The sequence below is a fragment of the Lagenorhynchus albirostris genome, chromosome X (genome assembly GCF_949774975.1).
Source record: "Lagenorhynchus albirostris chromosome X, mLagAlb1.1, whole genome shotgun sequence".
In the NCBI taxonomy this organism is placed as follows: domain Eukaryota; kingdom Metazoa; phylum Chordata; class Mammalia; order Artiodactyla; family Delphinidae; genus Lagenorhynchus; species Lagenorhynchus albirostris.
In genome coordinates, this window is record NC_083116.1 from 19,634,715 (window position 1) to 19,660,020 (window position 25,306).

General features: G+C 39.9%; 1 protein-coding gene across 7 annotated transcripts in view; it reads left to right on the forward strand.

Annotated features, from left to right (window-relative positions):
- The window catches only part of ENOX2 (ecto-NOX disulfide-thiol exchanger 2), a 298,745-nt gene that overhangs the window by 219,347 nt on the left and 54,092 nt on the right, over window positions 1-25,306 (forward strand). For 6 of the 7 annotated variants that reach the window (XM_060137045.1, XM_060137044.1, XM_060137040.1 and 3 more), the window contains 4 exons: window positions 4,560-4,715; window positions 12,996-13,202; window positions 21,680-21,913; window positions 24,130-24,342. In XM_060137045.1, the coding sequence (XP_059993028.1) occupies window positions 4,560-4,715; window positions 12,996-13,202; window positions 21,680-21,913; window positions 24,130-24,342 (810 nt within the window). The remainder of the gene's footprint in view (window positions 1-4,559; window positions 4,716-12,995; window positions 13,203-21,679; window positions 21,914-24,129; window positions 24,343-25,306) is intronic. The other variant, XM_060137043.1, reaches the window with a different exon arrangement.

Consider the following 25,306-nt stretch of genomic DNA (forward strand, 5'->3'; position numbering starts at 1 on the left):
GTAGCTCCCTGGCTCAGATGTATACAGAGAATGGAGGATGATAATATTGCTAGATAACTATTCTATGTTGAGTTAAGTGCAAGTTGCTAGGCAGCAGGAAGACTTAAGGCTACACTGAAACATTACTTAAAATCATATAATAGAGATGTAATAGAGCTGCAACTCAGAGGAGCAAGGTGGCGCAACTGAAAAACAGCATTTGCAGCATTTCCAGTAAGCTGGGAGTTTGGAATGTACATGAATCAAAAGACGGAATACAAACCAACATCTTATGACATTTCCATCAATGGCAGTGCCAAGAGTAGAGAAGGCAGTAGGGAAAAGGCGTTAGAAGAAGAGATGGTGGTAAAAGCAAAACAGAACAGGATATTTACTGTGAAAGGACTTTAGGGGAATACCCTGGCCTTTTCCACAACCCTTTTTAAAAATATTTATTTACTGGGGCTTCCCTGGTGGCGCAGTGGTTGAGAGTCCGCCTGCCGATGCAGGGGACGCGGGTTCGTGCCCCGGTCCGGGAGGATCCCACATGCCGCAGAGCGGCTGGGCCCGTTGAGCCATGGCCACTGAGCCTGCACGTCCGGAGCCTGTGCTCCGGCAACGGGAGAGGCCACAACAGTGAGAGGCCTGTGTACTGAAAAAAAAAAAAGATCCTAAATAAATAGATAAATACATAAATAAATAAATAAATATATAAAAAACAAAAAAAGATCCTAAATAAATACATAAATAAATATATAAATATATATAAAACAAAAAAAGATCCTAAATAAATAAATACATAAATATATATATATACACATATATATATATATATATACTTTTTTTTTTTTTTTTTTTTGCGGTACACAGGCCTCTCACTGTTGTGGCCTCTCCCGTTGCTGGAGCACAGGCTCCGGACGTGCAGGCTCAGCGCCCATGGCTCAGTGGGCCCAGCCGCTCCACGGCATGTGGGATCCTCCCGGACCGGGGCACGAACCCGCATCCCCTGCATCGGCAGGCGGACTCTCAACCACTGCGCCACCAGGGAAGCCCTGGATCTTTCTTTTTAGTTGCGGCATGCGGACTTCTTAGTTGCAGCATGCAATCTCTTAGTTGCGGCATGTGGACTTCTTAGTCGCAGCATGCATGTGGGATCTAGTTCCCCAACCAGGGATCAAACCCTGGCCCCCTGCATTGGGAGCATGGAGTCTTACCCACTGGGCCACCAGTGAAGTCCCTCCACAACCCTTTTATAAAATGATTTCAAATCTCCTTCAGAAGTTTAAATTCCTAGCATAAGTGGTAATACTATGTACATGTTGGCTGTACTCTTCAAGCCAGAATAGGGCCTGAAAAAGGGAGAGAATTTCTCTGGTGTTCCATTCCCAGTGTATTTTAGTGTTGGACTTCTTTGATTTTTTTCAGATTCTGCAATACTTGTATAAGGCCCATGATTTCAAATGGTTATTTTCTTGGTTGGTATTGGAAATTCAAGTCTACTTTGGTTTTAATGGTTGAAGATAAACGAAAGAAATAATCAATGTGATAGGAGCCCTTGAAATGTCATGTACAATGTACATCCTGCCCTCTAGCAAGCCCTGCTAGGCAGTGTAGCCTATGGAACTCTTGGCATATTGAATGCAAAGAAGAAAGGGAGTTTATCTTCTCTGGCTTTAGCCATATGTCATGAATACACTTGCTTTTAAATGAATTTCATAAAATATTAATGTAATCATACCAAACAGCACAGTGGTGAGTACATCAGTCAGGAGTTATATTTATCCTGTGTATTTGTTTTTTGTTTGTCTCCATTTATTAGTAGACAGTACATGGAGACAGGCATTTCTTTCTCAGTCGAAGTGGCAGAACTTGTTTAATGAACTGATGTTTCTGTAATCTGTGGTAAGGTAGAGTTGTGAGTGACAGAACTATATGAATAACAATGAGGAGGCAGGCAGAACAATAAAAGGAAGACAAACATTTCAGTGGGGGGGGAATAGATGGGATTGTTTAGTTGGCACACAATCTAATCTGATCTTTTCCTACTAAAAATTAAGTTTGTAAATGGGGGAGATAATGTTAACAATTTTTCCAAAATGTTATACACAAGGAATCAAATTTTCCAAAGACATAAATGGCATTCTTAACCACAGTGCTGTCATTCTACAGCATAGGAACACAGAGTGTCAGGGCTCCTAAGTTCTCCAAGATGGAAAAAAAGACCTGGACGCCCTGTCCCCCTGCACAGAGCCTGACATATAGGAAGCTATCACAAATGTTTGTGGGATGTGGAAGTGAATGCCTGAATAAGTGAATATATTAGTGTGTGGACGCATGTTTTGAATGGAAGGAAGGAAACTTACCTATCAGGACCACCATGTATCATGCCAGAGGTTTTCATATCTATTCTGTCCTTTCATCCTTCGAGCTAAATGTCATTATTTATCCCTACTTTTACCAAAAAGGAGATGGAGGCACACAGATATTAAGAAACATCCCTCAAGGTCATATAACTAGCATGTGGAGGAGAGTAGAGAGATGAGAGTCACAGGGAGGAAGGGAAGGAGTGTGTGTGTGTGTGCACGCACAGGCATGTGTGAATACTTGCATGTTGGGTGAGATAACATATGAGGGCTAAAAGTAAATTTGTTTTCAGAAAAATAAAATTTCCTCTTAGAAGAAAATTCTTTCTTCCTAAACATGTTCAAGGTCTTGGCATCTCAGCATGACAGGCATGTGGGAGGATGCGGAATGCCCTAGCTCTCTTGGACTGGCTTGCAATGGGAGGTGCTCATGTGCCACCCACCTGCCTATCTGCCCAGTCACAAGACTCCCTCCTTCTGGGCCTATCATACTTGAAGTCCTGCTTCTGTATGAACCACAGGTTCTTCCCACTGTTTAGATACACCTCCTTCAACATCTTAGAGAACCACCCAGGGGGGGTCAGAGCCACCTTGAGGATATACTTAAAGGCACTGTCCCTTGGGCCTGAGTGGTGAGCAGGGTAAAGTCTGGGGGAGTAGGACCTGCTACTGCTACCATGACTACCCCTACATTATCAGAACTCCTTATGCAATATTTTCTTTGTTTGCAATACACTGTGCATTCTATAACAGAGGGCAGGGGTGAGAGGTTCTCTCAAAGAACATGCATTTTGTTATAGAGACAAAATTTAAACAATGAAATCAGTACCGCCTTTAGACCCAGGTAAGTGGGGCCCCTGCCGTGGGCCCTCACATCAGGGGACCCCGAGCTTTGGAATGACTGTCCAGATATTTTCTAAGTCCCTCTCCAGAGCTGAGGACTGGCCAGGTAGATAGTGCCATCGGGGTAGGTGCCCCAAGTCCAGAGCAGCTCCTCTGTGGGTCTTGATAGCAAGAAGCAGCTTTCTCAACATTTTCTAGGTTCCCCTCCAGTGCCTGGGATTCACAAAGGCCTGCAGTGTCATCTAAGCAAGGAGCCCCAATCTCAAATTGAACCTATGTGGACCTCAGTCCCCATTTCTCCCTTTGAGGCACTCTTCAATCCTTTACCCGACATGTAGACTCAAGTAAATGCCCCCAAGAAGCTTCAGAACTTGTGTCTGTGGAGTCCTCCCAGAGTCTTGGTTCCAGGAGAGTATCCTGGCAAGTAAATCACTCCGGCTATATGGTATGGTATTTCTTTCATGGTATCAAATGGGCTACCAGAATAGTATTGATGCTGATTTGTGGTGAATCAATTTTGTATCTAGACAAGCCCCACAAAATATGTTTGGGGAGCTTCCACACATCCTAGAAGCACCCCTGAATGAAACAAAAGATGATGCAAAATAAAATTCGGTGGCAACGGGTGTAGAACAGTTTTTAGATAAAGAGATAAGAATGAACCAGTATTATCTGGAAAGGTGGGACTTTAAGCCAGGCCTTGAAGCATGGGGAGAATTTGGGGAGGCTTGAATGACTCCAGGCAGGCAGGGAGAACAACAGGAACAAAGGCACAGAGAATAGTTATTTATTGAGCATTTTTGTGCTATGCATTATGCTAGGCACATTTCATTCATCATTTTGTTTATTCCTCATAGCTCCCTATAAAAGTAGGCGGAATTAACCCCGGTTTGCAAATGACAAAACGGAGGTTCAAAAGATTCATCCTGCTAATCAAATGGTAGAACTAGGACCCAGGTATTCCTGAACCCCAAAATTGTATGCTCTTAACACCATGCTATACTGCAAAAAGACAGGAAGTGTTACAAGGGACAGCAAGAAGCCTTGTCTGAATGGAGCAGAGGGTGTGTGTTGGAAAGTAGTGGAAGGAAAGATCAATGGACAAGGCGCGGTCATATTACAAAGGGCCTTGGATGTCAAAATGAGAGGTAGAGACAAACAGGCACTGGGCAAACAAAAACAAACAGGCCTAGCCCAAAAGAAAAATGCACAATTACGATATTTAAGACCTGGTAATGCTAATAACATGTTTTCTTAAATATTTTGCCTCGGTCTTAGAAAGACCTTTGGTTTGAAGCTTATAAGGTAGCATTCTGCCTCTACTTGATCTTGCCTGGTGTAATTTATTGTTCTCTCTTTCCTCTCCTTTTTAAGACTTTGATCCTGCTCTTGGAATGATGACTGGAATTCCACCAATAACTCCAATGATGCCTGGCCTGGGAATAGTACCTCCTCCAATTCCACCAGATATGCCAGTAGTAAAAGAGATCATACACTGTAAAAGCTGCACACTCTTCCCTCCAAATCCAAGTAATATTCTGCTTTCTCTCCACACAAGTCACAATGTTTTGGTGTCTCAGTCCCTTGGTTATTTGTTTTTGTGTTAAGAATGCTGTCAGGGCAATTAGTGCCTGTAAAGTGGTGGCTTCTGGGAAGGAACCTGGCTTTGGAATTGAATTCAAACTATAACACTCCTGACACAGCTTAAAGTAAACTAGTGTTGTAGTTCCTTTTTAGAACTTGAATTTTGTTGAAAGGGGGCTCAGGTTATTTGGGTGGGGAAAACACTAACGGATAAGCCTCCCTTAGTTCTCTGCTGAGAGCGTGGCAAAAGTGCCATTTTTGTTAACAGCCCCAAGACTTTGTAAAGGTGAATGGAAAGAGCAAGTGCTATGGGAAGAGTAGGAATTTGGTATGTTGACTTATCTTCTCCAGAGCCCACCAACTGTGTCTGATGAAGCCTTGATTATAAACCCCAGTACTTACTCCTGCCTGTCTCTGGTATATTCTCTTGCACTCAGTGGCCTCTCAGCAATAAGGTCATGTGATTTAGGGACTCTCACAGTCTCTTTATGCACCCATCTGATCTGCTTCTGTCTTGTTTCTTCATTAGAAAGTATCTTTAACATCAATTCCTTCCCCTCTCTCCCACCTAACATTTCATCCAGGTCCTTGTCACCTCTCCAGCCCAACTCCAGGCTTGCTGTCTCCCAAACACTTCCATGTGGAAGGTACTGAAATTAAAATGGTAGTTAATCTTTCATCGTTCTAATGCATTTCCAATAAAGTATTAGGGGCTAAATCCAATGGATACTTTTTAGTCCTTAAATTACTTTATTTCTCTACTATATTTAGAACTAGTGACCCCTTCGTCCTTCTTGAAACATTAGGTCATTTGAAGGTGTTAGAATGACCACCAGAGAGATTATATAGATCAAGAAGGAGGATGACCAAGCAGGGCACCCTAAGGAATTCTAACATTTCAAAATTTAAGAGAGAAGGGGAATTTGCATTTCTATACACCCCTTAGCAGCAAGAGTCCTTAAAGCACTTAATCTTTACTGTTTCCAGTTCTTCTCTTTCTTAAATCTTCTTCATATGGGCTTTTGCCCCGCCCCTCTATCAAAATGCTTGCTTAAGAACACTAATGTCTATAGCACTAATAAAGTTAGTTAGACAAGTATTCTCATTCATACCTGGAAACCAGTCTTTTATAAGGACCATGACAATTATATTTACATAATATGCTTTTAAAATATTTGATAAATTGATAGACAATAATGATACCACATTATAATATGTATTTATTTTATGTTACTAGTTGCTATAAACTTTCTCATACCTTTAAAAAAAAAAAAGAACACTAATGACCTCACAATACTAAATCCAGTGGTCAATTCTCACTTCTCTTCGTAACTGACCTAACAGCCATGTATGACACAGTTGATTACTCCTTACTCACTGATATACTTTTTCACTTGGCTTCCAGGATACCACACTATTGGTTTTCCTTCTCACACTGGTCATTCCTTCTCAGTCTCCTTTGCTGATAACCTTCTGTTCTCGCTGACTTCTTACCATTGGAGAGCCCCATGACTCAATCCTTGGGCCTCTTCTCTGTACTCATACCGTTGATATGCTCATCCAATCTCATGGCTGAAAAAAAGTATGCCAGTGGTACTCTAAATTATATATTTAGCTCAGAGCTTGTCTCTGAACCCCAAACTCATATCCTACTGCTTATTTGATATCTCCACTTACCTGTCAAAGAGACATCTCAAGTTTAATATGTTCAGAACAAAACCCCTAATATTTACACCCAAACCTTCTCCACTAGTATCCTTCTCCATCTCAGATAATGGCAACTGCATCCTTTCAATTACTCAGCCAAAACTTAAGGGTAATCCTTACCTACTCTCTTTCCCTCACACGCCATATTTAATCTGTTAGAAAACTCTGTCAGGTCTATCTTAAAATATATAACTAGAATTCTACTATTTTCATGATAATTACTGCTATAATCCAGTTTATGCCCCCATAATACATTTTCTGAACTATTGCAATAGCCTTCTAATTGGTCTTCCTCTTTCACCCTTGCCCCCTACAATGTATTCTCAAGAGAGCAGGCAGAGTGATCCTTTTTAAAACCTAAGTCAGACTATGTCCCTCCTCTATTCAAAACCCTTTAATGGCTCCCTGTTTTACTCAAAATAAAGGCCAAAGTCTGTTTAATGGCACAGAAAGACCTTTTTTTTTTAAACATCTTTATTGGAGTATAATTGCTTTACAGTGGTATGTTAGTTTCTGCTTTATAACAAAGTGAATCAGTTATATATATACATAATCCCCATATCTCTTCCCTCTTGCATCTCCCTCCCTCCCACCCTCCCTATCCCACCCCTCTAGGTGGTCACAAAGCACCAAGCTGATCTCCCTGTGCTACGCGGCTGCTTCCCACTAGCTATCTATTTCACATTTGGTAGTGTATATATGTCCATGCCACTTTCTCACTTTGTCCCAGCTTACCCTTCCCCCTCCTCGTATCCACAAGTCCATTCTCTAGTAGGTCTGCGTCTTTATTCCTGTCTTGAATGGCACAGAAAGACCTTTAATGGCAAAGAAGGTCCTCCCTCTCTCACATTATCTCTTTGACTTTGTCTCTTACCACTCTCCTTTCCATCACACATTGTTCCTGTTATACTGACCTCCATGCTGTTCTGTGAACACACCAGGCACTCTTCCATCATAGGGCATTTGTATTGGCTCTTTCCTCTGCCTAGAATACTCTTCTCCTAAATATCTGCATGGCTAACTCACCTCCCTCCTTCAAGTCTTTGCTCAAATGTCTCCTCTTCAGTAACCCTGACAACCTATTTAAAAGTTCAGCCCTCCCTGCCGCACTCCCAATCCTACTTACCCTCTCTATTTTTCACTTAATACTTATTACCTTTTAACAAACTATGCAATTTATAGAATGTAAACTCCACAAAAGCAGGAAGTTTTGTCTGTTTTGTTCACTGATGTATCCCCAGCACTGAGAAAAGTATCTGATATATATAGTACGTGTTCAATAAATATCTCTTGAGTGATGGAGGGATGGATGGCTGAATACAAAAGGAGAAGTCAGAGGTCTAGAAATCAAACCAAGAGAGCATGAGGTAATTACACCACATGCTGACAACTTCTAAATCTATTTTTTCAGTCCATGGCTCTCTTCTGACCTTCAGACACATATAGCCAACTGACCACTAGACTTTTCCAGGTGTATCTACATCAAATGTGCAAAAAACAGCATTATACTATAGTGAACAAACTACTAGATTAAAAGTCGAGAGAATTGTGTTTTACCCCCAGCTCTGTCACCAACTACCTGAGGGATCTTGGGTTAGTCGCATGACCTCCCCAGGTCTCAGTTTCCTTGTCTGTAAAGTGAGGCTATTGGGTTAGATTACCCTAGATACCTCCAACATTTCATCCAGTTCTAAAAATATGATTCTTGATATTAAAAATGTAGTTACCACAATAATTATTCACCTAGGCAAAAGTCCCTCAAAATGTATTAGGAAAATCAAGAGCAAATTGGCAGGTGGCCCGTAGAGCTTTGTGCCTTCAGTGGAACAGGCAGTATGGTATAATAATTAAGAGCCCCAACGTGACATAGGCCTGGTTTCATATCCCAGATCTCCATACTAAATAGCCATGAAATCCTGGGTAAGTAACTTAACCTCTCTGATCTAGACTAGGCAAAATCAGTTCTGGTCTAAAAATTCAACAGATCAAACTAGACTGGAGCTGACTGTGCACCAGTCTCCTAAAGATAAATGGTGAATTGTCCTAGGAGCAACATCCTCTGATTCCTAGGAGTCAGAGGTATGGCAAAAGAAAGCTCCCTGGAACACAGGTACTTTTTTTCACAGGGTGGCTATCAGAGATTTACTGCATTCCCAATTAACAGTCCTCAGTTGGTGGTATAAGAAGAGGACAGCACCCTCTCTCCAGAGAACTCAATTCTGTCAAGATTTTTCACTTCAGCTGATAGACCTTCTGATGGAGAGGTTGCGTTTTTCATCTACTGTGAAATAACAGTGCACATGGAATAAATGGTGGAATATCATCTGCTCTCTGTGTGCAGGCATGTGGGAAAGCACCCAGGAGCCAGAAAAAAGAGCAATCATTTCATTTTACCATCCCAAAACAGGCTGAACTCATTTTGGCTCCTAGGGCTGGGTTCTATAAAGAAAATTAGAGAAAATGGATAAATTGAGAATTAATAAAGATTCGCTGGCCTTCTGATTACTTCCAATCAGTTGAGATTACATTAAAATATATCTGACCCCTGCTGATTGTCTAGGGGACCTTCAATCTTGGGCTTTCTGATAAAATCAACTCAAAGATTTTGCAGTATGCAAATTCTGGCAAACCAGTTGAGTGATCTGTGATGCTCCTTTGAAAAGCAAGATGCAAATGGTTTATTGGGCCTCTATGCTGCTCCCTGCCTCACTTCTCAAAGATGAGCAGTGACTTTGATCTTAATGCTGATTGCCCCAACACAGTTCCCCAGAGTGGGTGCTTAGTTGTAATTAGAACTGCTAGAAGCCCCTCCTTTTCCATTACCAGAGATTAGAGTGCTTTATACTCCCAGTTATCTTGCATCTTTTTACATGGAAGTTTCTTCTTCTCCATCGGGAGTGGTGATTGGGGTGTTACAGGAGCTTAGCACATTACCTGATTAATAGGATTAACTCCTATGGAGTCACCATTGCTATGCCCATATCACTGTATTTCAGTGGGATTAGAAAGTCGGGCCCAGACAACGAAGTACTTTGAGCTGTTAATTAAAGAACAAGTACTATCCATTAAGGAAGACAGTACAGCCCATTGCCTTGCTGGTGGCATACACCTAAATCTCAGCAAATGCTACATTTACCCAAGGAAAATAAATAAATCCCCAGCATTCTTGACACTACTCTTAGTGGCTTTTATGCACCTTTACTTAGCAGACAGTCACCACAGAATAATCACAGCATCTAAATAGGGTGATGGTTTCATCAAGGGAAAGAGCCTTGGTATTGTCAGTATTACATATAACTATAGCAGTAACCAGACATTCCTTAGAGTCTCTCAACGGACCTAAAGGTAAACCTAGGCTAACTGAAATAATATAAAAAGGTGATTATTTGCTTCATAAAAAGATTCTTTATCGAATTCATTTAAATAGTAAACTTCAGAAGGGTTCTAAGGCAGGATTTTATTCTGAAGCCTTAGATTTGAAAACATGGCTCTAACTAAATAGATGTTGTTAAAAATTCTTTACCTAATATAGTCAGTGGCCGGGTTGTGTTCTATGGTCAAAATCATGTGTGTCTTCACAGCTGTAGATACTGAAACTGAGCAGGACACCACGGGCCCTACAGGGTACAAAAGGCCCTCCATGTCCCCTGCTTCTTGTTTGTAGGAAAAGATTTTTGTCTCCTAGGTCTTCCCTGAGTGCCAAAGAGCAGGCACAAGCAGTTACTAATTGGAGAAGTGAAGGAATACAGAAACAAAGGAAAAGCAGTTAAGCAAGATAGCTTGAACAATAATTCAACAATAAAACAGAGCCCTAGTTCCTCTGCAAGGAATATGCCCCAGACTGGTTGGAACCAGAAGGTTTATGATTAAGATTCCTGAAACACCACCTTGTTACCTCACTACCAACCAGTCAGAAGAAAGTCATATACCCTGCAACCCTCACCCCAAATGTTGCCTTTAAAAACCCTTCCATGAAAGCCATCAGGGAGTTCAGGTCTTTTGAGCATGAACTGCCCATTCTCCTTGCTTGGTGCCTGCAATAAATGCTGTACTTTCCTTCAGCACAACCTGATTTTGGTAGATTGGTTTTACTGCTGGGAGGGTGGGGTGTGAAGCAGACCCAAGTTCAGTTCTGTAACAGTTTCTCTACCAATAAGAGTGATTCCTTCCCAAACCCAGCCTTATCTAAAGATCTGGATAAAGCAAGGAGCTGAGGGTTTAGAAATCCAGGTCTTAGCTATCACTCCACTCCAGACTTGTAGTAGGATTTTAGAAAGCCTCAGAGTGGTAATTAGGAAACCTGAGTTCTATAATAGTAAATAATAATAACACTATAATAACTACAATTTATTGGGAACCTATCAAATGCTAGGCATTATGCCACATGCAATATAGGCAGTAGATTATCAATTATCCTACAATAACCCTTGTGAGGTAGAGAGGATAGTATCCCTATTTTAAGATGAAAAAACAAAGTTCTCAGAGGTTATGTAATTTTCCCAAGGTCATACAGACAGTGAGTAATTAAGGTTTAAGTCCAGGTTTAACTGCTCCAAGTTCATTTTCCTTCTCTTTCTATCTGATTTGTTGACCTTGAATAAGTTACCCAACCTCACTCAGCTAAGGTTTTTCCTCAGAATATCATAAGTTTAGGCCAAGTCAGTGGTTTTCAACTATAGCTACACATTAGAGTTGCCTGAGGAACTTTAAGAAAATGATGCACATGCTGCACCCCAGACTAATAAAATCAGACTCATTGGAGTGAGACCCAGGCATTGTTTGTTTGACTCCCAAGTTGATTCTAATGTGCTACCAGAGTTGAGAATCACTGGAAGTGTGATATCTAGAATCCTTTCCGGTTCTTAAAAAACTCAGAAGTATAAGTCTCAAGAGATTCTGGATCTCATTTTTCCCTTTTTGGCTAAAGCTATAACCTCTCTAATGTTAGACATTTCAGATTCCTGCTCACTAGGTTATCTTCTTTTCCCTTTAAGCTTCTCCTATGGAATAAAAAACCAATACAGTGAGTTCTTGAAATTGCAGACATTTAAAATTTTGTAGGTTCCCTGAATCCCTCTACCCCTTTTACTGACTAAATAGAGGGAAAGAGAGCATCATGAGAACTTGATTATTCTGACCCACACTAATAAGCAAAGTGAGGAAGCTTAAGATGCTAATAGCCAAGGCAGCTCTCAAATCATCTGCTTGCCAACTTGGATAAGAATCAGGTGGGGGCCTTGGCCTAATCTACAAGTGAAACTCATTTAGTTTTGCACGTGAGCTGTAATCACTGGTTGTCAAGCTCTCCAAATCTTGAGCTGGGAGAATTATTGTTAAGAGCTGAATGGGAAGAACGGATTACACAAAATAAATCCTTGCAGATACAAAACCAACACTAGAAAACCCTTGACCATCATGCTTTGTTTTGTTGGGCTATGAACTGTAGGATTTTGCTTGGGAAATGCTTTGCTACATATAAACAGCAACAAGGAGCTGGCAGATACAACCGGCTTTATGTATAAGTGAGTAGAAAGCACATTTTTTAAGCAGAAGGAGAATCATCTCATTAAGTAGGTTTTTGGGTTTTTTTTTTTTGCGGTACGCGGGCCTCTCACTGCCGTGGCCTCCGCAACGGGACGCGCAGGCTAGGCAGCCATGGCTCACAGGCCCAGCCACTCCATGGCATGTGGGATCTTCCCGGACCAGGGCACGAACCCGTGTCCCCTGCATCGGCAGGCAGACTCTCAACCACTGTGCCACCAGGGAAGCCCATTAAGTAGGTTTTTAATAACTCTGCAGCCAAATTTATCTCACTTTATTTAATGATTTCCCAGATGAGCTTACTTTCCCTCTAAATGCTGCATGATTGGCTCTGGACCTCACTTCTCCAGCAAAGAATCTGAGGAAGAGCTCACTGGTATCAAAAAACAAAAAACCTAAAAGGGATGATCTGTACTCTGGCTGACTTTGTCAACCACATTATTCTGATAGCTGTAAATATTTTTGTAAATGTTCACCCCTTCACTGTCAAATTAATCCTGAAACAGTTCTTTCTGTAAGCATGAACAGGGAGAATACAATAACTACAAACTGAATTAAACAAACCCTTCTCTCAAGGACGTTGGTTCTAAGAATTCTCAAAAGTAAGTTTAAACCAAGTGGGATTTCTTTCCACTAATTGTCTTCTTAATAAAAATGACTGAAAATTGGGCATAGCTGGGTTGTCACAACAAAAGTAAAGAACAAAATTAAAGAACTGTTGATGAGACAGATGGGTCTGAGTCTTTATCCTGTATACATACATCACGATCACCAAATCATTGAATAAAATAATTCTCAGGGTCAGGCAACCAATTTGCTATGGAGCAGAGATGAGCATCTTGGAGGCCACATGCTTCTGGGACTCTTAGGCAGAAGTCTGATGGGGACAGTAGGGCTGTCTCTGGGACATGTTAAGTTTCTTAGAGGTCTGTCCTAAGGAAACATTTTAATTTCAAATGCTTTTGCACTTACACTTAGATCTTCCACCTCCTGCAACCCGAGAACGACCACCAGGATGCAAAACAGTATTTGTGGGCGGCCTGCCTGAAAACGGTACAGAGCAGATCATCGTGGAAGTGTTTGAGCAGTGTGGAGAGATCATTGCTATTCGGAAGAGCAAAAAAAACTTTTGTCACATTCGCTTTGCTGAGGAGTACATGGTGGACAAAGCCCTTTATCTTTCTGGTAGGTGTTTAGTCATGAGGATTGTGCCCACCAGGCACAGCACAGAGATTGGGGATCAGTGTATTTGCACCTGTGGCAGCTAAAGTTTGGGCGTAATGGCAACCTCTCTTGCCTTCATAGATGGAAAATGCATGTTACTACCTGATGTATTCCTTTAAAAGTTCTTAAGTAGTTCCCAATTGCCTATGGGATAACTCCAAAACTCCTTACTTGTAGTGTTAAAGGCCTTGATTATCTGTTTTACCTCTCAACATTATCTCCCAATCCTTCCTTCACATACCATGTCCTAACACTAAACTAATTCTAGTTCCCAGAATGTGCCCATGGTGTTTTATGCCCTTTCCTCTGACTAGAATTACCTTTTCCACCCCCACCCACCATACACACATCTTCATACCCTAAAGCTCCAGCTCAATCATAACCTGTTCTAGAAATCTTTCCCTGACTTCTCTCCCCACTCTGCCCCAGGCTGGTTTGGGCACCCCTTCCTCAGTGCTTCTGCCATGCCTGGTGCTTCCTCCTAGCATGACACCTGTAACACCATATGAGAACTGTCTCTTTCTACCTCTGTCTCCTGCAACAGAGAATGAACTCCTTAGGGGAAAGACTGTGTCTTATTTAACTTTGAATCCCCAGCATCTAGCACATAACCTGGTACAAAAGTAGATGCTCAAAAATAACTATGGAAGTCAGTTAGTTATCAAATATTTATTGACTGATAATCAGAATGCTAGGTTGCTGAGGATATGGCAAAGACTGAGGTATACAAAATTCTTGCCATCAGGGATATTACATTCTGAAGATGGCAAAATATGATATATATGTAAACAATATCAGGTACCAATAAATGCTATGAAGAAGATAAAAACAGCTAACATACCTGGGGTTGCTAGGAAAGCAAGTATTCTCTAACATTTGAATTTGAGATTTGAACAATATGAAGGGGATTGCCATGCAAACATCTGTAGGAGAAGCATTCCAAAATAAGGAAGAACAAGTCAGAGACCCTAAGATGAAAATGGACTTGGCATGTTCAAGCAGAGGAGAGAAGGTAAGCATGACTAGAGCACAGTAAATGAGAGAGAGGCAGTGAAGGGAAATGAAGTCTGAGAGGTAAACAGTACCAAATTATGTTGGTCCCTTAATCTATACAGACATACCTTTTTTATTGCACTTTGCCTTATTATGCTTTGCAGATATTGTGTTTTTTACAAATTGAAGATTTGTGGCAACCCTGCATTGAGCAAGTCTATCAAAGCCATTTTCCCAACAGCATTTCGTCACTTCGTGGCTCTGTGTCACATTTTGGTAATTCTGGGAAATTTTAACTTTTTCATTATTATTATATTTATTATGGTGATCTGTAATCTTTGATATTACTATTGTCATTGTTTTGGGGTGCCACAAATTGCACCCATCTAAGATGGTGAACTTAACTGATAAATGTGTGTGTTCTGACTGTTCCACCGACTGGTCGCTCCTCCATCTTTCTCCCTCTCCTTGGGCCTCCCTATTCCCTGAGACACAACAATATTGAAATTAAGCCAATTAATAACCCTACAATGGCCTCTTAAGTGTTCAAGTGAAAGGAAGAGTCTCTCACTTTAAATCAAAAGGTAGAAATGATTAAGCTTAGTGAGGAAGGCATGTCTAAAGCTGAGATAGGCCAAAAGCTAGGCTTCTCATGCCAAACAGTTAGCCAACTTGTGAATGCAAATGTAAAGTTCTTGAAGGAAATTGAAAGTGCTAGTTCAGTGAACACACAAATGATAAAAAACTGAAACAGCCTTATTGCTCATATGGAGAACGTTTTAGTTGTCTGGATAGGAGATCAAACCAGCCACAACATTCCCTTAAGCCAATGCCTAATTAAGAGCAAGGTCCTAACTCTCTTCAGTTCTGTGAAGGCTGAGAGAGGTGAGGAAGCTGCAGAAGAAAAGTTTGAAACCAGTAGATGTTAGTTCATGTGGCTTAAGGAAAGAAGCCATCTCCATAACATAAAAGTGCAAGGTGAAGCAGCAAGTGCTGATGTAGAAGCTACAGCAAGTTATCCAGAAGATCTAGCTAAGATCATTAATGAAGGTGATACACTACACAACAGATTTTCATTGTAGATAAAAGAGCCTTCTATTGGAAGAAGATATCATCTGGGACTTTCATAGCTAGAGAGGAGAAGTCAATGCCTGGGTTCAAAGCTTCAATGGACAGGCACACTCTTTTTAGGAGCTAATACAGCTGGTGATGTTCTGTTGAAGCCAGTGCTCATTTATCATTCTAAAAATCCTAGGGCCCTTAAGAATTATGCTAATTCTGCTCTTCTTATGCTCTATAAATGGAACAACAAAGCCTAGATGACAGCACATCTGTTTAACAACATGGTTCACTGAACATTTTAAGCCCACTACCGAGACTGACTGGTCAGGAAAAAAATATTCCTTTCAAAATATTAATGCTCATTGACAATGCACCTGGTCACCCAAGAGCTCTGCTGGAGGTTAATGTTTTCATGCCCGCTAACACAGCATCCATTCTGTAGCCCATGGATCAAGGAGTCATTTCAAATTTCAAGTCTTATTATTTAAGAAATACATTTCGTAAGGTTATAGCTACCATAGATAGGGATTACTCTGATGGATCTGGAAAAGTCAATTGAAAACCTTCTGAAAATGATTCACCATTCTAGATGCCATTGAGAACATTCGTGATTCATGGGAAGAGGTCAAAATATCAACATTAACAGGAGTTTGGAAGAACATGATTCTAACCCTCATGGATGACTTTGAGGGACTCAAGACTTCAGTGGAGGAAGTAATTGCAGATGTAGTGGAAATAGCAAGAGAACTAGAATTAGAAGTGGAGCCTGAAGATGTGACTGAATTGCTGCAATCTCATGATAAAACTTTAACAGGTGAGGAGTTGCTTCTTAAAGCTGTGCAAAGAAAGTGGTTTCGTGAGATGGAATCTACTCCTGGTAAAGATGCTATGAAGATTGTTGAAATGACAACAGAAGATTTAGAATATTACCCAAACTTAGCTGTTAAACTTAGCTGACTCCAATTTTGAAAGAAGTTCTACTGTGGGTAAAATGCTATCAAACTGCCCTGCATGCTACTGAGAATTGTTCATGAAAGGAAGAATCAATTGATGCAGTAAACTTCATCGTTGTCTTAAATTTTAAGAAGTTGCCACAGCCACCCCAACCTTCAGCAACCACCACCCTGGTCAGTCAGCAGCCATCAACATCAAGGTGACACCCTCCACCAGCAAAACGATTACAACTCTCCCCCAAACTCCCCCATCCAGAGAATGGATACATGTATAAGTATGGCTGAGTCACTTTGCTGTGCACCTGAAATTATCACAGCATTGTTAATCGGCTATACTCCAATATAAAATAAAAATTATAAAAAAAGATTACAACTCACTGAAGGCTCAAATGAAGGTTAGCATTTTTAGCAATAAAGTATTTTTAATTAAGGTATTTACATTTTTTAGATGTAATGCTATTGTACACTTCATAGACTACAGTACAGTGTAAACATAACTTCAATAGGCACTGGGAAATCAAAAACTATGTGTGACTCACTTTATTGCGATATTCACTTTATTATGGTGGCCTGGAACTGAACCCACAATATCTCCAAGTTATGCCTGTAGTAATGAGGTTATTATTCTGGATACAATGGGAAGCCATTGAAGGATTTTAAGGAGTAGGGTGATGTGATCTGATATACATTTTAGAAATATCACTTCTGGGTAAAGAATGGACTGAAGGGTATGGGCAAGTGTGGTGACTAGTGGTTAGTTAGTTAACCATAGCATTAGTCCAATCCAGAAGTGATAGCAGCTTATATACTATGGTAGTTGGAGTGGAGATAGCAAGAACTACTCTGCATAAAGTCACTTGTTCCTGGTAAAAGTTCAGATTTGGGGAGACTGAGGCAATTGGAATTGGAATGACTTTCTTTGTAAATATTATAAAGTTTCATGGCTGATCCTTTGCTTATTTGAATTGTTATTTTTCTTTATGGGGCAGTGGACAAATAAGATGAAGGCAGAAGACAGAGTAATTGGAAAGGGCATAGAACAATTAACTACTTCCTTCCCTAACTACTAACCCTTCCCTAAGGGTTAACAATTTGGAAGAACTGGGTCCAAGTGCTAGACATTTTACAGAATCTTCATTCACGTAACAGGCACTTGTTGGACATCTCCTTTGTGTAAGCTATTGTGCTAAATGTTGTACAGAGTAGAAAATGAGTTAAACCTAGTTCTTCCCTTTAATGAACCCAGGGTTAGTATGCAGTCATACATTCATTTATTAAAGAAACATTGAGCACCTGGCATTGCTCAAGACACTGATAAGACACACTCATTGCTAATAATAATGACATTTGAAAGTTATGTGTGCTGTACGAGAAGTATGGTAAAGTGTTATGAAGTTCAGAGGAGAGAGAGGGAGGAAGGAAGGGAGGACAGGAGGGAGGGAGGGGGAAAGAGAGAGAGAGAGAGAGAATTTGAAATTGTCTGGTTCCTGACTGGGGTTATCAAGGTAAAAGGTAGCATTTAGACCAAGTCTTTGACAAAGAGAAAGCATTTGAATGTGGACAATGGGGCATAGATACAGGATGAGCAAAGGTACAGAGGTGGTAGGTTTTGATGAACATTCAAGGAAACAATAAGTAGTGGTTTGTGTACTGAGTAGACATGAAAGGAGGAGGGAAAACATCCATCGTCGGCACACTTTGAAAGGCTTAACAGTTGGGTCTTTACTTCTCAGATAATAGGGAATTGTTGAAGAAATTCTTGAACAAGGAAGAAGATTGTTTCTGAAAGATTAATGTGACCGCTCTGTATAAAAATGGGTAAGAGGAGAGGAGGTTAGTTAGATACCTGTTGCAATAGGCCAAAGAAAAGGTAATGAGCATTGGAAAAATTAGGCTGGTAACATGGGAGAGAAGAGGAGGCAGATGTAGAATGCTCTTTTTACATTTGCTAAGTGCTGTAAAATCCAACTACTGAAGATTTAACAGCCCTTAGCAATGATAACAGAGCATTCCACAATAGGCTATTTTAATAAAAACTTAAAGGTCTTGAAAAGCCCTGAACAGTTGTACATAAAAGACGACATGCTGCTCAGGAGGTATCCATCTAAATGTCATTGAAATCAGCTCTCTGGTAACAGCCACCTGGAAACATTCTCACGGCTGCCAAAGGAAAGGAGATTGCAATCAGTGATGTGAAAACAACTAATTTTTCCCTTTAAATTTGAACCTGCTCCCTGAAAGTTTACACGTGCTAGAAAACTCCTGAATTGGATGGCTGTTCTCCCACTTTGTAAAAGAAAGAGGTTAAAACAAACAAAAATCCCTTAGAAAGGGGCTAGAAATGTAGACATAATTGTTTTTTCTGTTGGAGTTTGAGCACCTTTGGGAGCCGGCATTGTACAAAGTGCACCACCTCAAAGCATCACAGTATCTTGTGTATGTTTATGCAAAAGTTTCATTTCCTCCTCTCATTTGATCTTCTCCACAATCCTGGGAGAATAGTCAAGGTAATCATTAATAGCCCCATTTTTCTGATGGCTCAGATAATTAAATAAGATGAATGGGGGTGTGAAAGTACATTGTAAACTTTAAAGAACCCTAGCAAAGTTTACTTATGAAATGTATTTATTCTTCCTCTTTCTAAAAAGAATATTTTATTGTGACTGGGAATTATTCTTTATAACAGCTTTATTTAGGTATAATTGACATACAATGAACTTCACATATTTCAAAAATACAACTTGATATTATTGACACATACATACAGCTGTGAAACCATCATCATAGTCAAAATAATGAGTATGTACACCTCTCCCAAAAGCTTCCTTCATGCCTCTTTTGTAATCCCTTCTTCCTAACCCTCCCCAGTTCTCTCCCCAGGCAAACACTGATCTATTTTCTGTCAGATTAGTGTGCATTTTCCAGATTTTCATATAAATGAAATCATATGTTTTGTATGCTCTTCCTTCCTTTGTATAGATCCAGATTTCCATTTGGTATCATTTTCCCTGTAATTGAATTTCCTTTAACATTTTCGGTAGTGCAAGTCTGCTCCTGATAAATTCTTTCAGCGTTTGTACGTATCAAAAATTTATTCCACTTTTTTTAAAAGATATGTTCTCTGGGTGTAGGATTCTAGGTTGACAGTTTTTTTCTCTCTCTCTCAGATGTTGCTCCACTATCTTCTTACTTGCATTGTTTTCAACAAGAAATATGATGTTATCCTTATCTTTTTGTTTCTCTGTACATAAAATGTGTCTTTTGTCTATGGCAGCTTTTAAGATATTCTCTTTATTGCTGATGTTTAGAAATTTGATTATGATGTGCCTTGGTATAATTTTCTTCATGGTTTTCCACTTGGGGTTCATTGAAATTCTTAGATCTGAGTTTTCATCAAATTTGGACATTTTTCCTTCCTTATTTCTTCAAATATTTTTTCTATTCCCTCCCCGTCACCAGTCATGGCTCCAATTAGGCATATATTGGACCCCTTGAAGTTGTCAACAGCTTACTAGTACTCTGTTCATTTTTTTAAGTCTTTTTTCTCTCTGTATTTCATTTTGAATAGTTTCTATTGCTATGTCTTCAAGTTCATTAATCTTTTCTTCTGCGATGTCTAATTTGTCATTGGTCCTGTCCAGTGATTTCTTTTCAACTCAGACATTGTAGTTTAAATCTATAAAAGTTTGATTTTGGTTCTTTTTTATGTCTTTTGTGTTTCTACTTAATATGTTCTATCTTTTCTCTAGCTTCTTAAGCATATGAAATCCAACTATAATAGTTTTTATGTCCTTATCTATTAATTATATTATCTGCATCACTTCTGGGTCTGCTTCGTTGACTGATTTTTATCTTTATTATGATTTTCCTGCTTCTTTGCATATTGGGTAATTTTTTATTGGACACCAGACATTGTGAATTTTACCAGATGACAAATATTTTTCATTCCTGTAAGTATTCTTGACCTTTGTTCTGGAATGCAGTTAAGTAACTTGAAAATTTTTTTATCTTTCTAGGTCTTGTTTTTAAGTTTTGTTCAGCAGAACCAGAGCAGGGTTTAGTCTAGGGCTAATTTTGCCTCACTAAGGCAAAACTCTTTTGATTACTCTATCCAATGCTCTCTGAATTATTAGATTTTCTTCTCTGGCTGGTGTGAAAAGGAAATAGTCCTAGCCCTGTATGAGCTCCAGGGATTATTACCTCTAATGCTTAGGTAATTCACACATAGATAGACATCAATACTGAGCTACATAATAGGGGAGGACCCTCTTCAGATCTCTGAAGTTCTTTCTCCGTGTAGCTTTTTTCTTTCCAGTACTCTGCCATGCAAACTGTCTGCCATAGTCTCCCTGGATTCCCAGTTCAGTCTCCTCAACTCAGGGAGATCACCATGCTTTGCCTGAGTTCCCCTCCCTGTGCTGAGGCCTGGAAACTCTCTCCAGGCAATAAGCTTGGGAAATGTTAGGGATCACTTCATTTGGTTCTTGTCTCTTAGTGATCTCTGTCTTCATTGCCTAATGTCCAATGTCTTAAAAACTATTGTTTCATACATTTTGTCCATATTTTTACTTGTTTAAGGCAGGAGTTACCCTGCAAACTTGTGCTTAGAATAAAATGAGATAAATGTGTGTGGAAGCAGCTAGCTCAGCTTCTGAAACTTAAAAGGTTAATAAAAACTTAATTTTTTTTTATTTTTTTGTTGAGAGATTTAACTTTGGTGCTATAACTGACACCAAAAGTGGAGGTGTGGACTTGAATCCTGGTTATCTGAATCCTAGTCCTATACCAGTATACTATAAGCATACTACCTCTTTTTTTAAGGATCCAAAATTATATGTCACCTGGATCACATACCACTCCCTGTTATATCTATTCCACCACCCCCTCCAAAATGGTTCCAAGTCACCAGATACATCTAGGAAGCAATTTGGGGGATTGAAATGTCGAGCTGATTTAAATTTATCAAAATTTTATTGATTTTATTTAAATTTTATCTAAATTTTATCAACATTTAAATTTTATCAAAATTCTGAGTGGCGGGATGACTGACACTCTTGAAGTTATCCAAAGACACCACAATTTGAGGCCACCTTTTGCATTCTTTCCAGCCCATGGTGCCACATAAAGCTTATTCTTGATACAGTTACCCACAGAGCTTCCCTCTGTCACAGGTAAGGTGGCAGATGGAGAAATGAAACTCCTATGAATAAGACTGACCCAACCATGGAATAATAAACTATTATCAGAGATAGAGACTATAATCCAAGTCTTTAATGTTCTCCTTGCTAGTAGTGGGGAGAGAATTTGGGGTTATGTGGTCCCTGGAAACTGCTGTGACTGCATCTGAAGTACCTAACTTGAAAAGCTACTTACAGTGGCTCACTCACTGGGCTGTTCTTGTTCTCTCCTCTCTCCCTCTTGTGCACTTAGGTTACCGCATTCGCCTGGGCTCTAGCACTGACAAAAAGGACACAGGTAGGCTTCATGTTGATTTTGCACAGGCTCGAGATGACCTGTATGAGTGGGAATGCAAACAGCGTATGCTTGCAAGAGAGGAACGCCACCGTAGAAGGATGGAAGAAGAAAGGTTGCGTCCACCATCCCCACCTCCAGTGGTCCACTATTCAGATCATGAATGCAGCATTGTTGCTGAAAAACTAAAAGGTATACAAAACACTCGAGTTTTGTGATTAAAAGAACTCTTTTCTTTGGAGAAATGTAATAAATATATTTGTATTGTTGACAGTTATCCTTGAATTTCCCACTAGGGATTCTAAGCATTTCTTGTGTTGAAGCCTTGCAGTTAGAAAGGTGTACCTAGTAATTCAAGAGCCAAAAATTTGTCCCTCCCACCTGTGTCTGTGATCCTTCACTGTCTCAAGTTACTTTTTCTCTCCATACATCAGGTGACTAGAAAGAAACAATTTTTTCCCACTTTTCCACATCAGAGAATTTTAGCTGTGATCCATGACTTGGGACCTGTAAGCACCTCCACCCCGTTTCATTGTGGATAGCAAGTTAGTTTTGAATTCTAAGTCAGAATAAATCAGAACAATAGAACTTGATGTGACCTCAGAAAACTCTGATAAAATTCCATTTTATAGATGAGAAAATGGAGGGCCAGAGTAGTTACAGTATACATTCTTCTTAGATTACTCAAAGACGTAGCTACTACCAACTAAAAGAGGACTCCTTTAATCACACATTTATTTCACACAGTAACTACAGAGACTTCCAGACATTGCTAAATCAGACTGCTTTCCCTTTAGTTTTGATTCCTGTTCCCCTTGCTTAACTCTCAGAGCCATTTTGCTAATTTAACCTTAATTGCCTTGCCTGGTCTCCTGTGTTAGTAGCTCAAATCCAGTTTTTTCATTCTATGAGTATGGTTGATTTTACTGGATGAGTGCTGGTGTCCCATTGATCTTATTGGTGACACCAACCCAGCTCTAACAGTATGAATTTTCCTTGCTTCTTGTGCTCTAGGCTCAGCAAGATGCTGCTAATTCCCCCTTTGCAAATAGGTCTCATTCACCAAACTTGTTTGCACCTTATAGCCTAAGGGTTTCACACGTTAAAGAAATCCTTTGTTTGGATTGACTTGTCTTCCTGTAAGAGAAAAGCAGAAAACATAGAGTCCAGAGTAGAGACACAGAAATAATGGTACACTTTGAAAAGCTGGAAAGGCTGAAAGCATTGGTAAGATGCCAGGTCCAAGACTTAACTGTTCACATAAGACCAAACAGCTCAGTTTGAATTTTTATTAAAAAATGAATTTGCTGGTTGTGTGGAACTCAACCAAAAAGTAAGCATCAATGAATCAACTGTACATCAATAATTTTTTTAAAAACTGAGCATCAACATAAAGACTGTATGTAAGTAATGAAATGAAAACTGCTATAACGGTGAGGCTGACCTCTCATTACACATCTGCACTTAAATAGGCAAGTGGTAAGAAGTTCACATTACAGTGAGAGATGGTTCCACTGGACATAAGGGTTCCTGGCTAGAGAGGGATGTGGAGTCCTACAGTGGGCCTTCAATGGGATGCTAATGGACTCTCCCTCTCAGGAGTCTTTAACAGCAGAATATGTAAGTGGCTATCTCAGAAAGCTGAACCACAGGCTTTGGAAGCTGAACCAGAGACTACTATTTTAACATCAGAGAGTAACTCCTAACTAGCTGTAGAAATCTACATGGATGGTTCCTCAGGCAAGAGAAACAGGATGTGGCGAAATGTAGAAATAGAATGAATTACATCAAAATAGATGGTGACTGGGACTGAATGGAAGGCCTGGGGCTGGATTGGATGCAGGAGTGATGTTACAAAAAGTCAAAGATGTAAGTGTTTATACCTAAAGAATTGCCATTTAACTCTTTCTTAAGCCTCCTTCCAAAGGTTTAATTCCATGGATCCAGGATAAAGTTACTGTCAAATGCAAGTTAAGCTCAAGGCTCAAGTTTACTTGTGCTTATTAAAAAATAAGATTGTAGAATTCTGAAGTTCTCTCACTGCTAATTTATATATTACACACATGCACGCATACACACACACACACAGAGGTTAAGAAATTTGCAATATGTGAAAACTATGTCAGTAAAGAAAACTTTAAGAAAAGAAGAAATACTGTTGTTCTGAAAATTCTTCGTAGACTACAACCAATCTGCCTACTTTTGGAATCTTTCATTCTTTCAGTCTCTCTGCTCACCTGCTGCCTGTGTGTGCACACGTGTGCATGCATGGTTCCTCACTCTCTGCAATTAATTCATTTCACAACATTTGCCAAAAAGCCATGGTGGCCTCCTTACCAGCATGTTTGGAAAATAGATGGAGATTTGGTTACTTTTGATGACTCTAAAAATAAATTCTCTTTTTTCAGATGATTCCAAATTCTCAGAAGCCGTGCAGACCTTGCTTACCTGGATTGAGCGAGGAGAGGTGAACCGTCGCAGCGCCAACAACTTCTATTCCATGATCCAGTCGGCCAACAGCCACGTCCGCCGCCTAGTGAATGAGAAAGCTGCCCATGAGAAAGACATGGAAGAAGCAAAGGAGAAGTTTAAGCAGGCCCTTTCTGGAATTCTCATTCAATGTGAGTGGAAGCCATAGTTCTGCCAGAAGGGTGAGAGGGCACTTCACTTAATCATCACTCTCTCTACACAGGAGCCAGGGCTCCAGAGCCATCCTGTGTCAAGAAGGAATGCCCTCTTCTGCCTTGTGCTCTCCTTATATTGCCAAATGCCTGAGCTCTAGTTTCTTGGGAATCATGTGCGCACCTCCTATGTTCATTTTCTGTGGTATATCTACTTCAGCTCCTTAGAAACACTGACTCTTAGACCACAATCCTGTGATTTTACTTTCGCTTGTTCTCAAAGTAAGTTACAAGCAGCCTCAGGCTCCAGTGGAAAATTCGGTATTTCACTGCTGAAGTTAGAATGTAGCATCAGAATTTGTAAGCTTCTTTGCTTCAGATTTGCATCATTATGCTTTTCAGGTATTCCATTTCAGGGATAAATGTAATTATATTTCCCAAGGTAATTGAATAAAAGCCAAATTTGCTACTTCTACCTTTTGTTTTTAGTTTCCTTTCTTCAACATTTCCTTTACTGGATGTCAGTAGACACTGAGAGGGAATGGGAAGCCACTGAAATAGCCATTTACAAAAATTAGTACCACTCCAAACCTCTCCAAGGTCTCTTAAATGAGCAGAAAAATTCTCAAATAATGTTTTTAGTTCACCGTATTATAAAATTATGAACTCTTATCTTTTGAGTAAGAAACTGTATTCACATTAGGAACAAAGATACAGTTTTATGACTTTGCTTTTAAACAGTTATGGCCCACTCTTCTCATACTTGACTGATACATAAATGGGATTAAGGAGGAGTTGTTTCATTTTCCATTTCTATTTTGAAAGTATCTATGGGCATGGAATCCAGGAAGAGAAAGCATATGTTTTTAGGGCTTCAGAATAAATAGAAAAAGAGAGCAGCAAGCATCATGGGAATATAAATCCTTAAATCATTAGTAGACAGGGTACAAACAGGGCTGTAAAG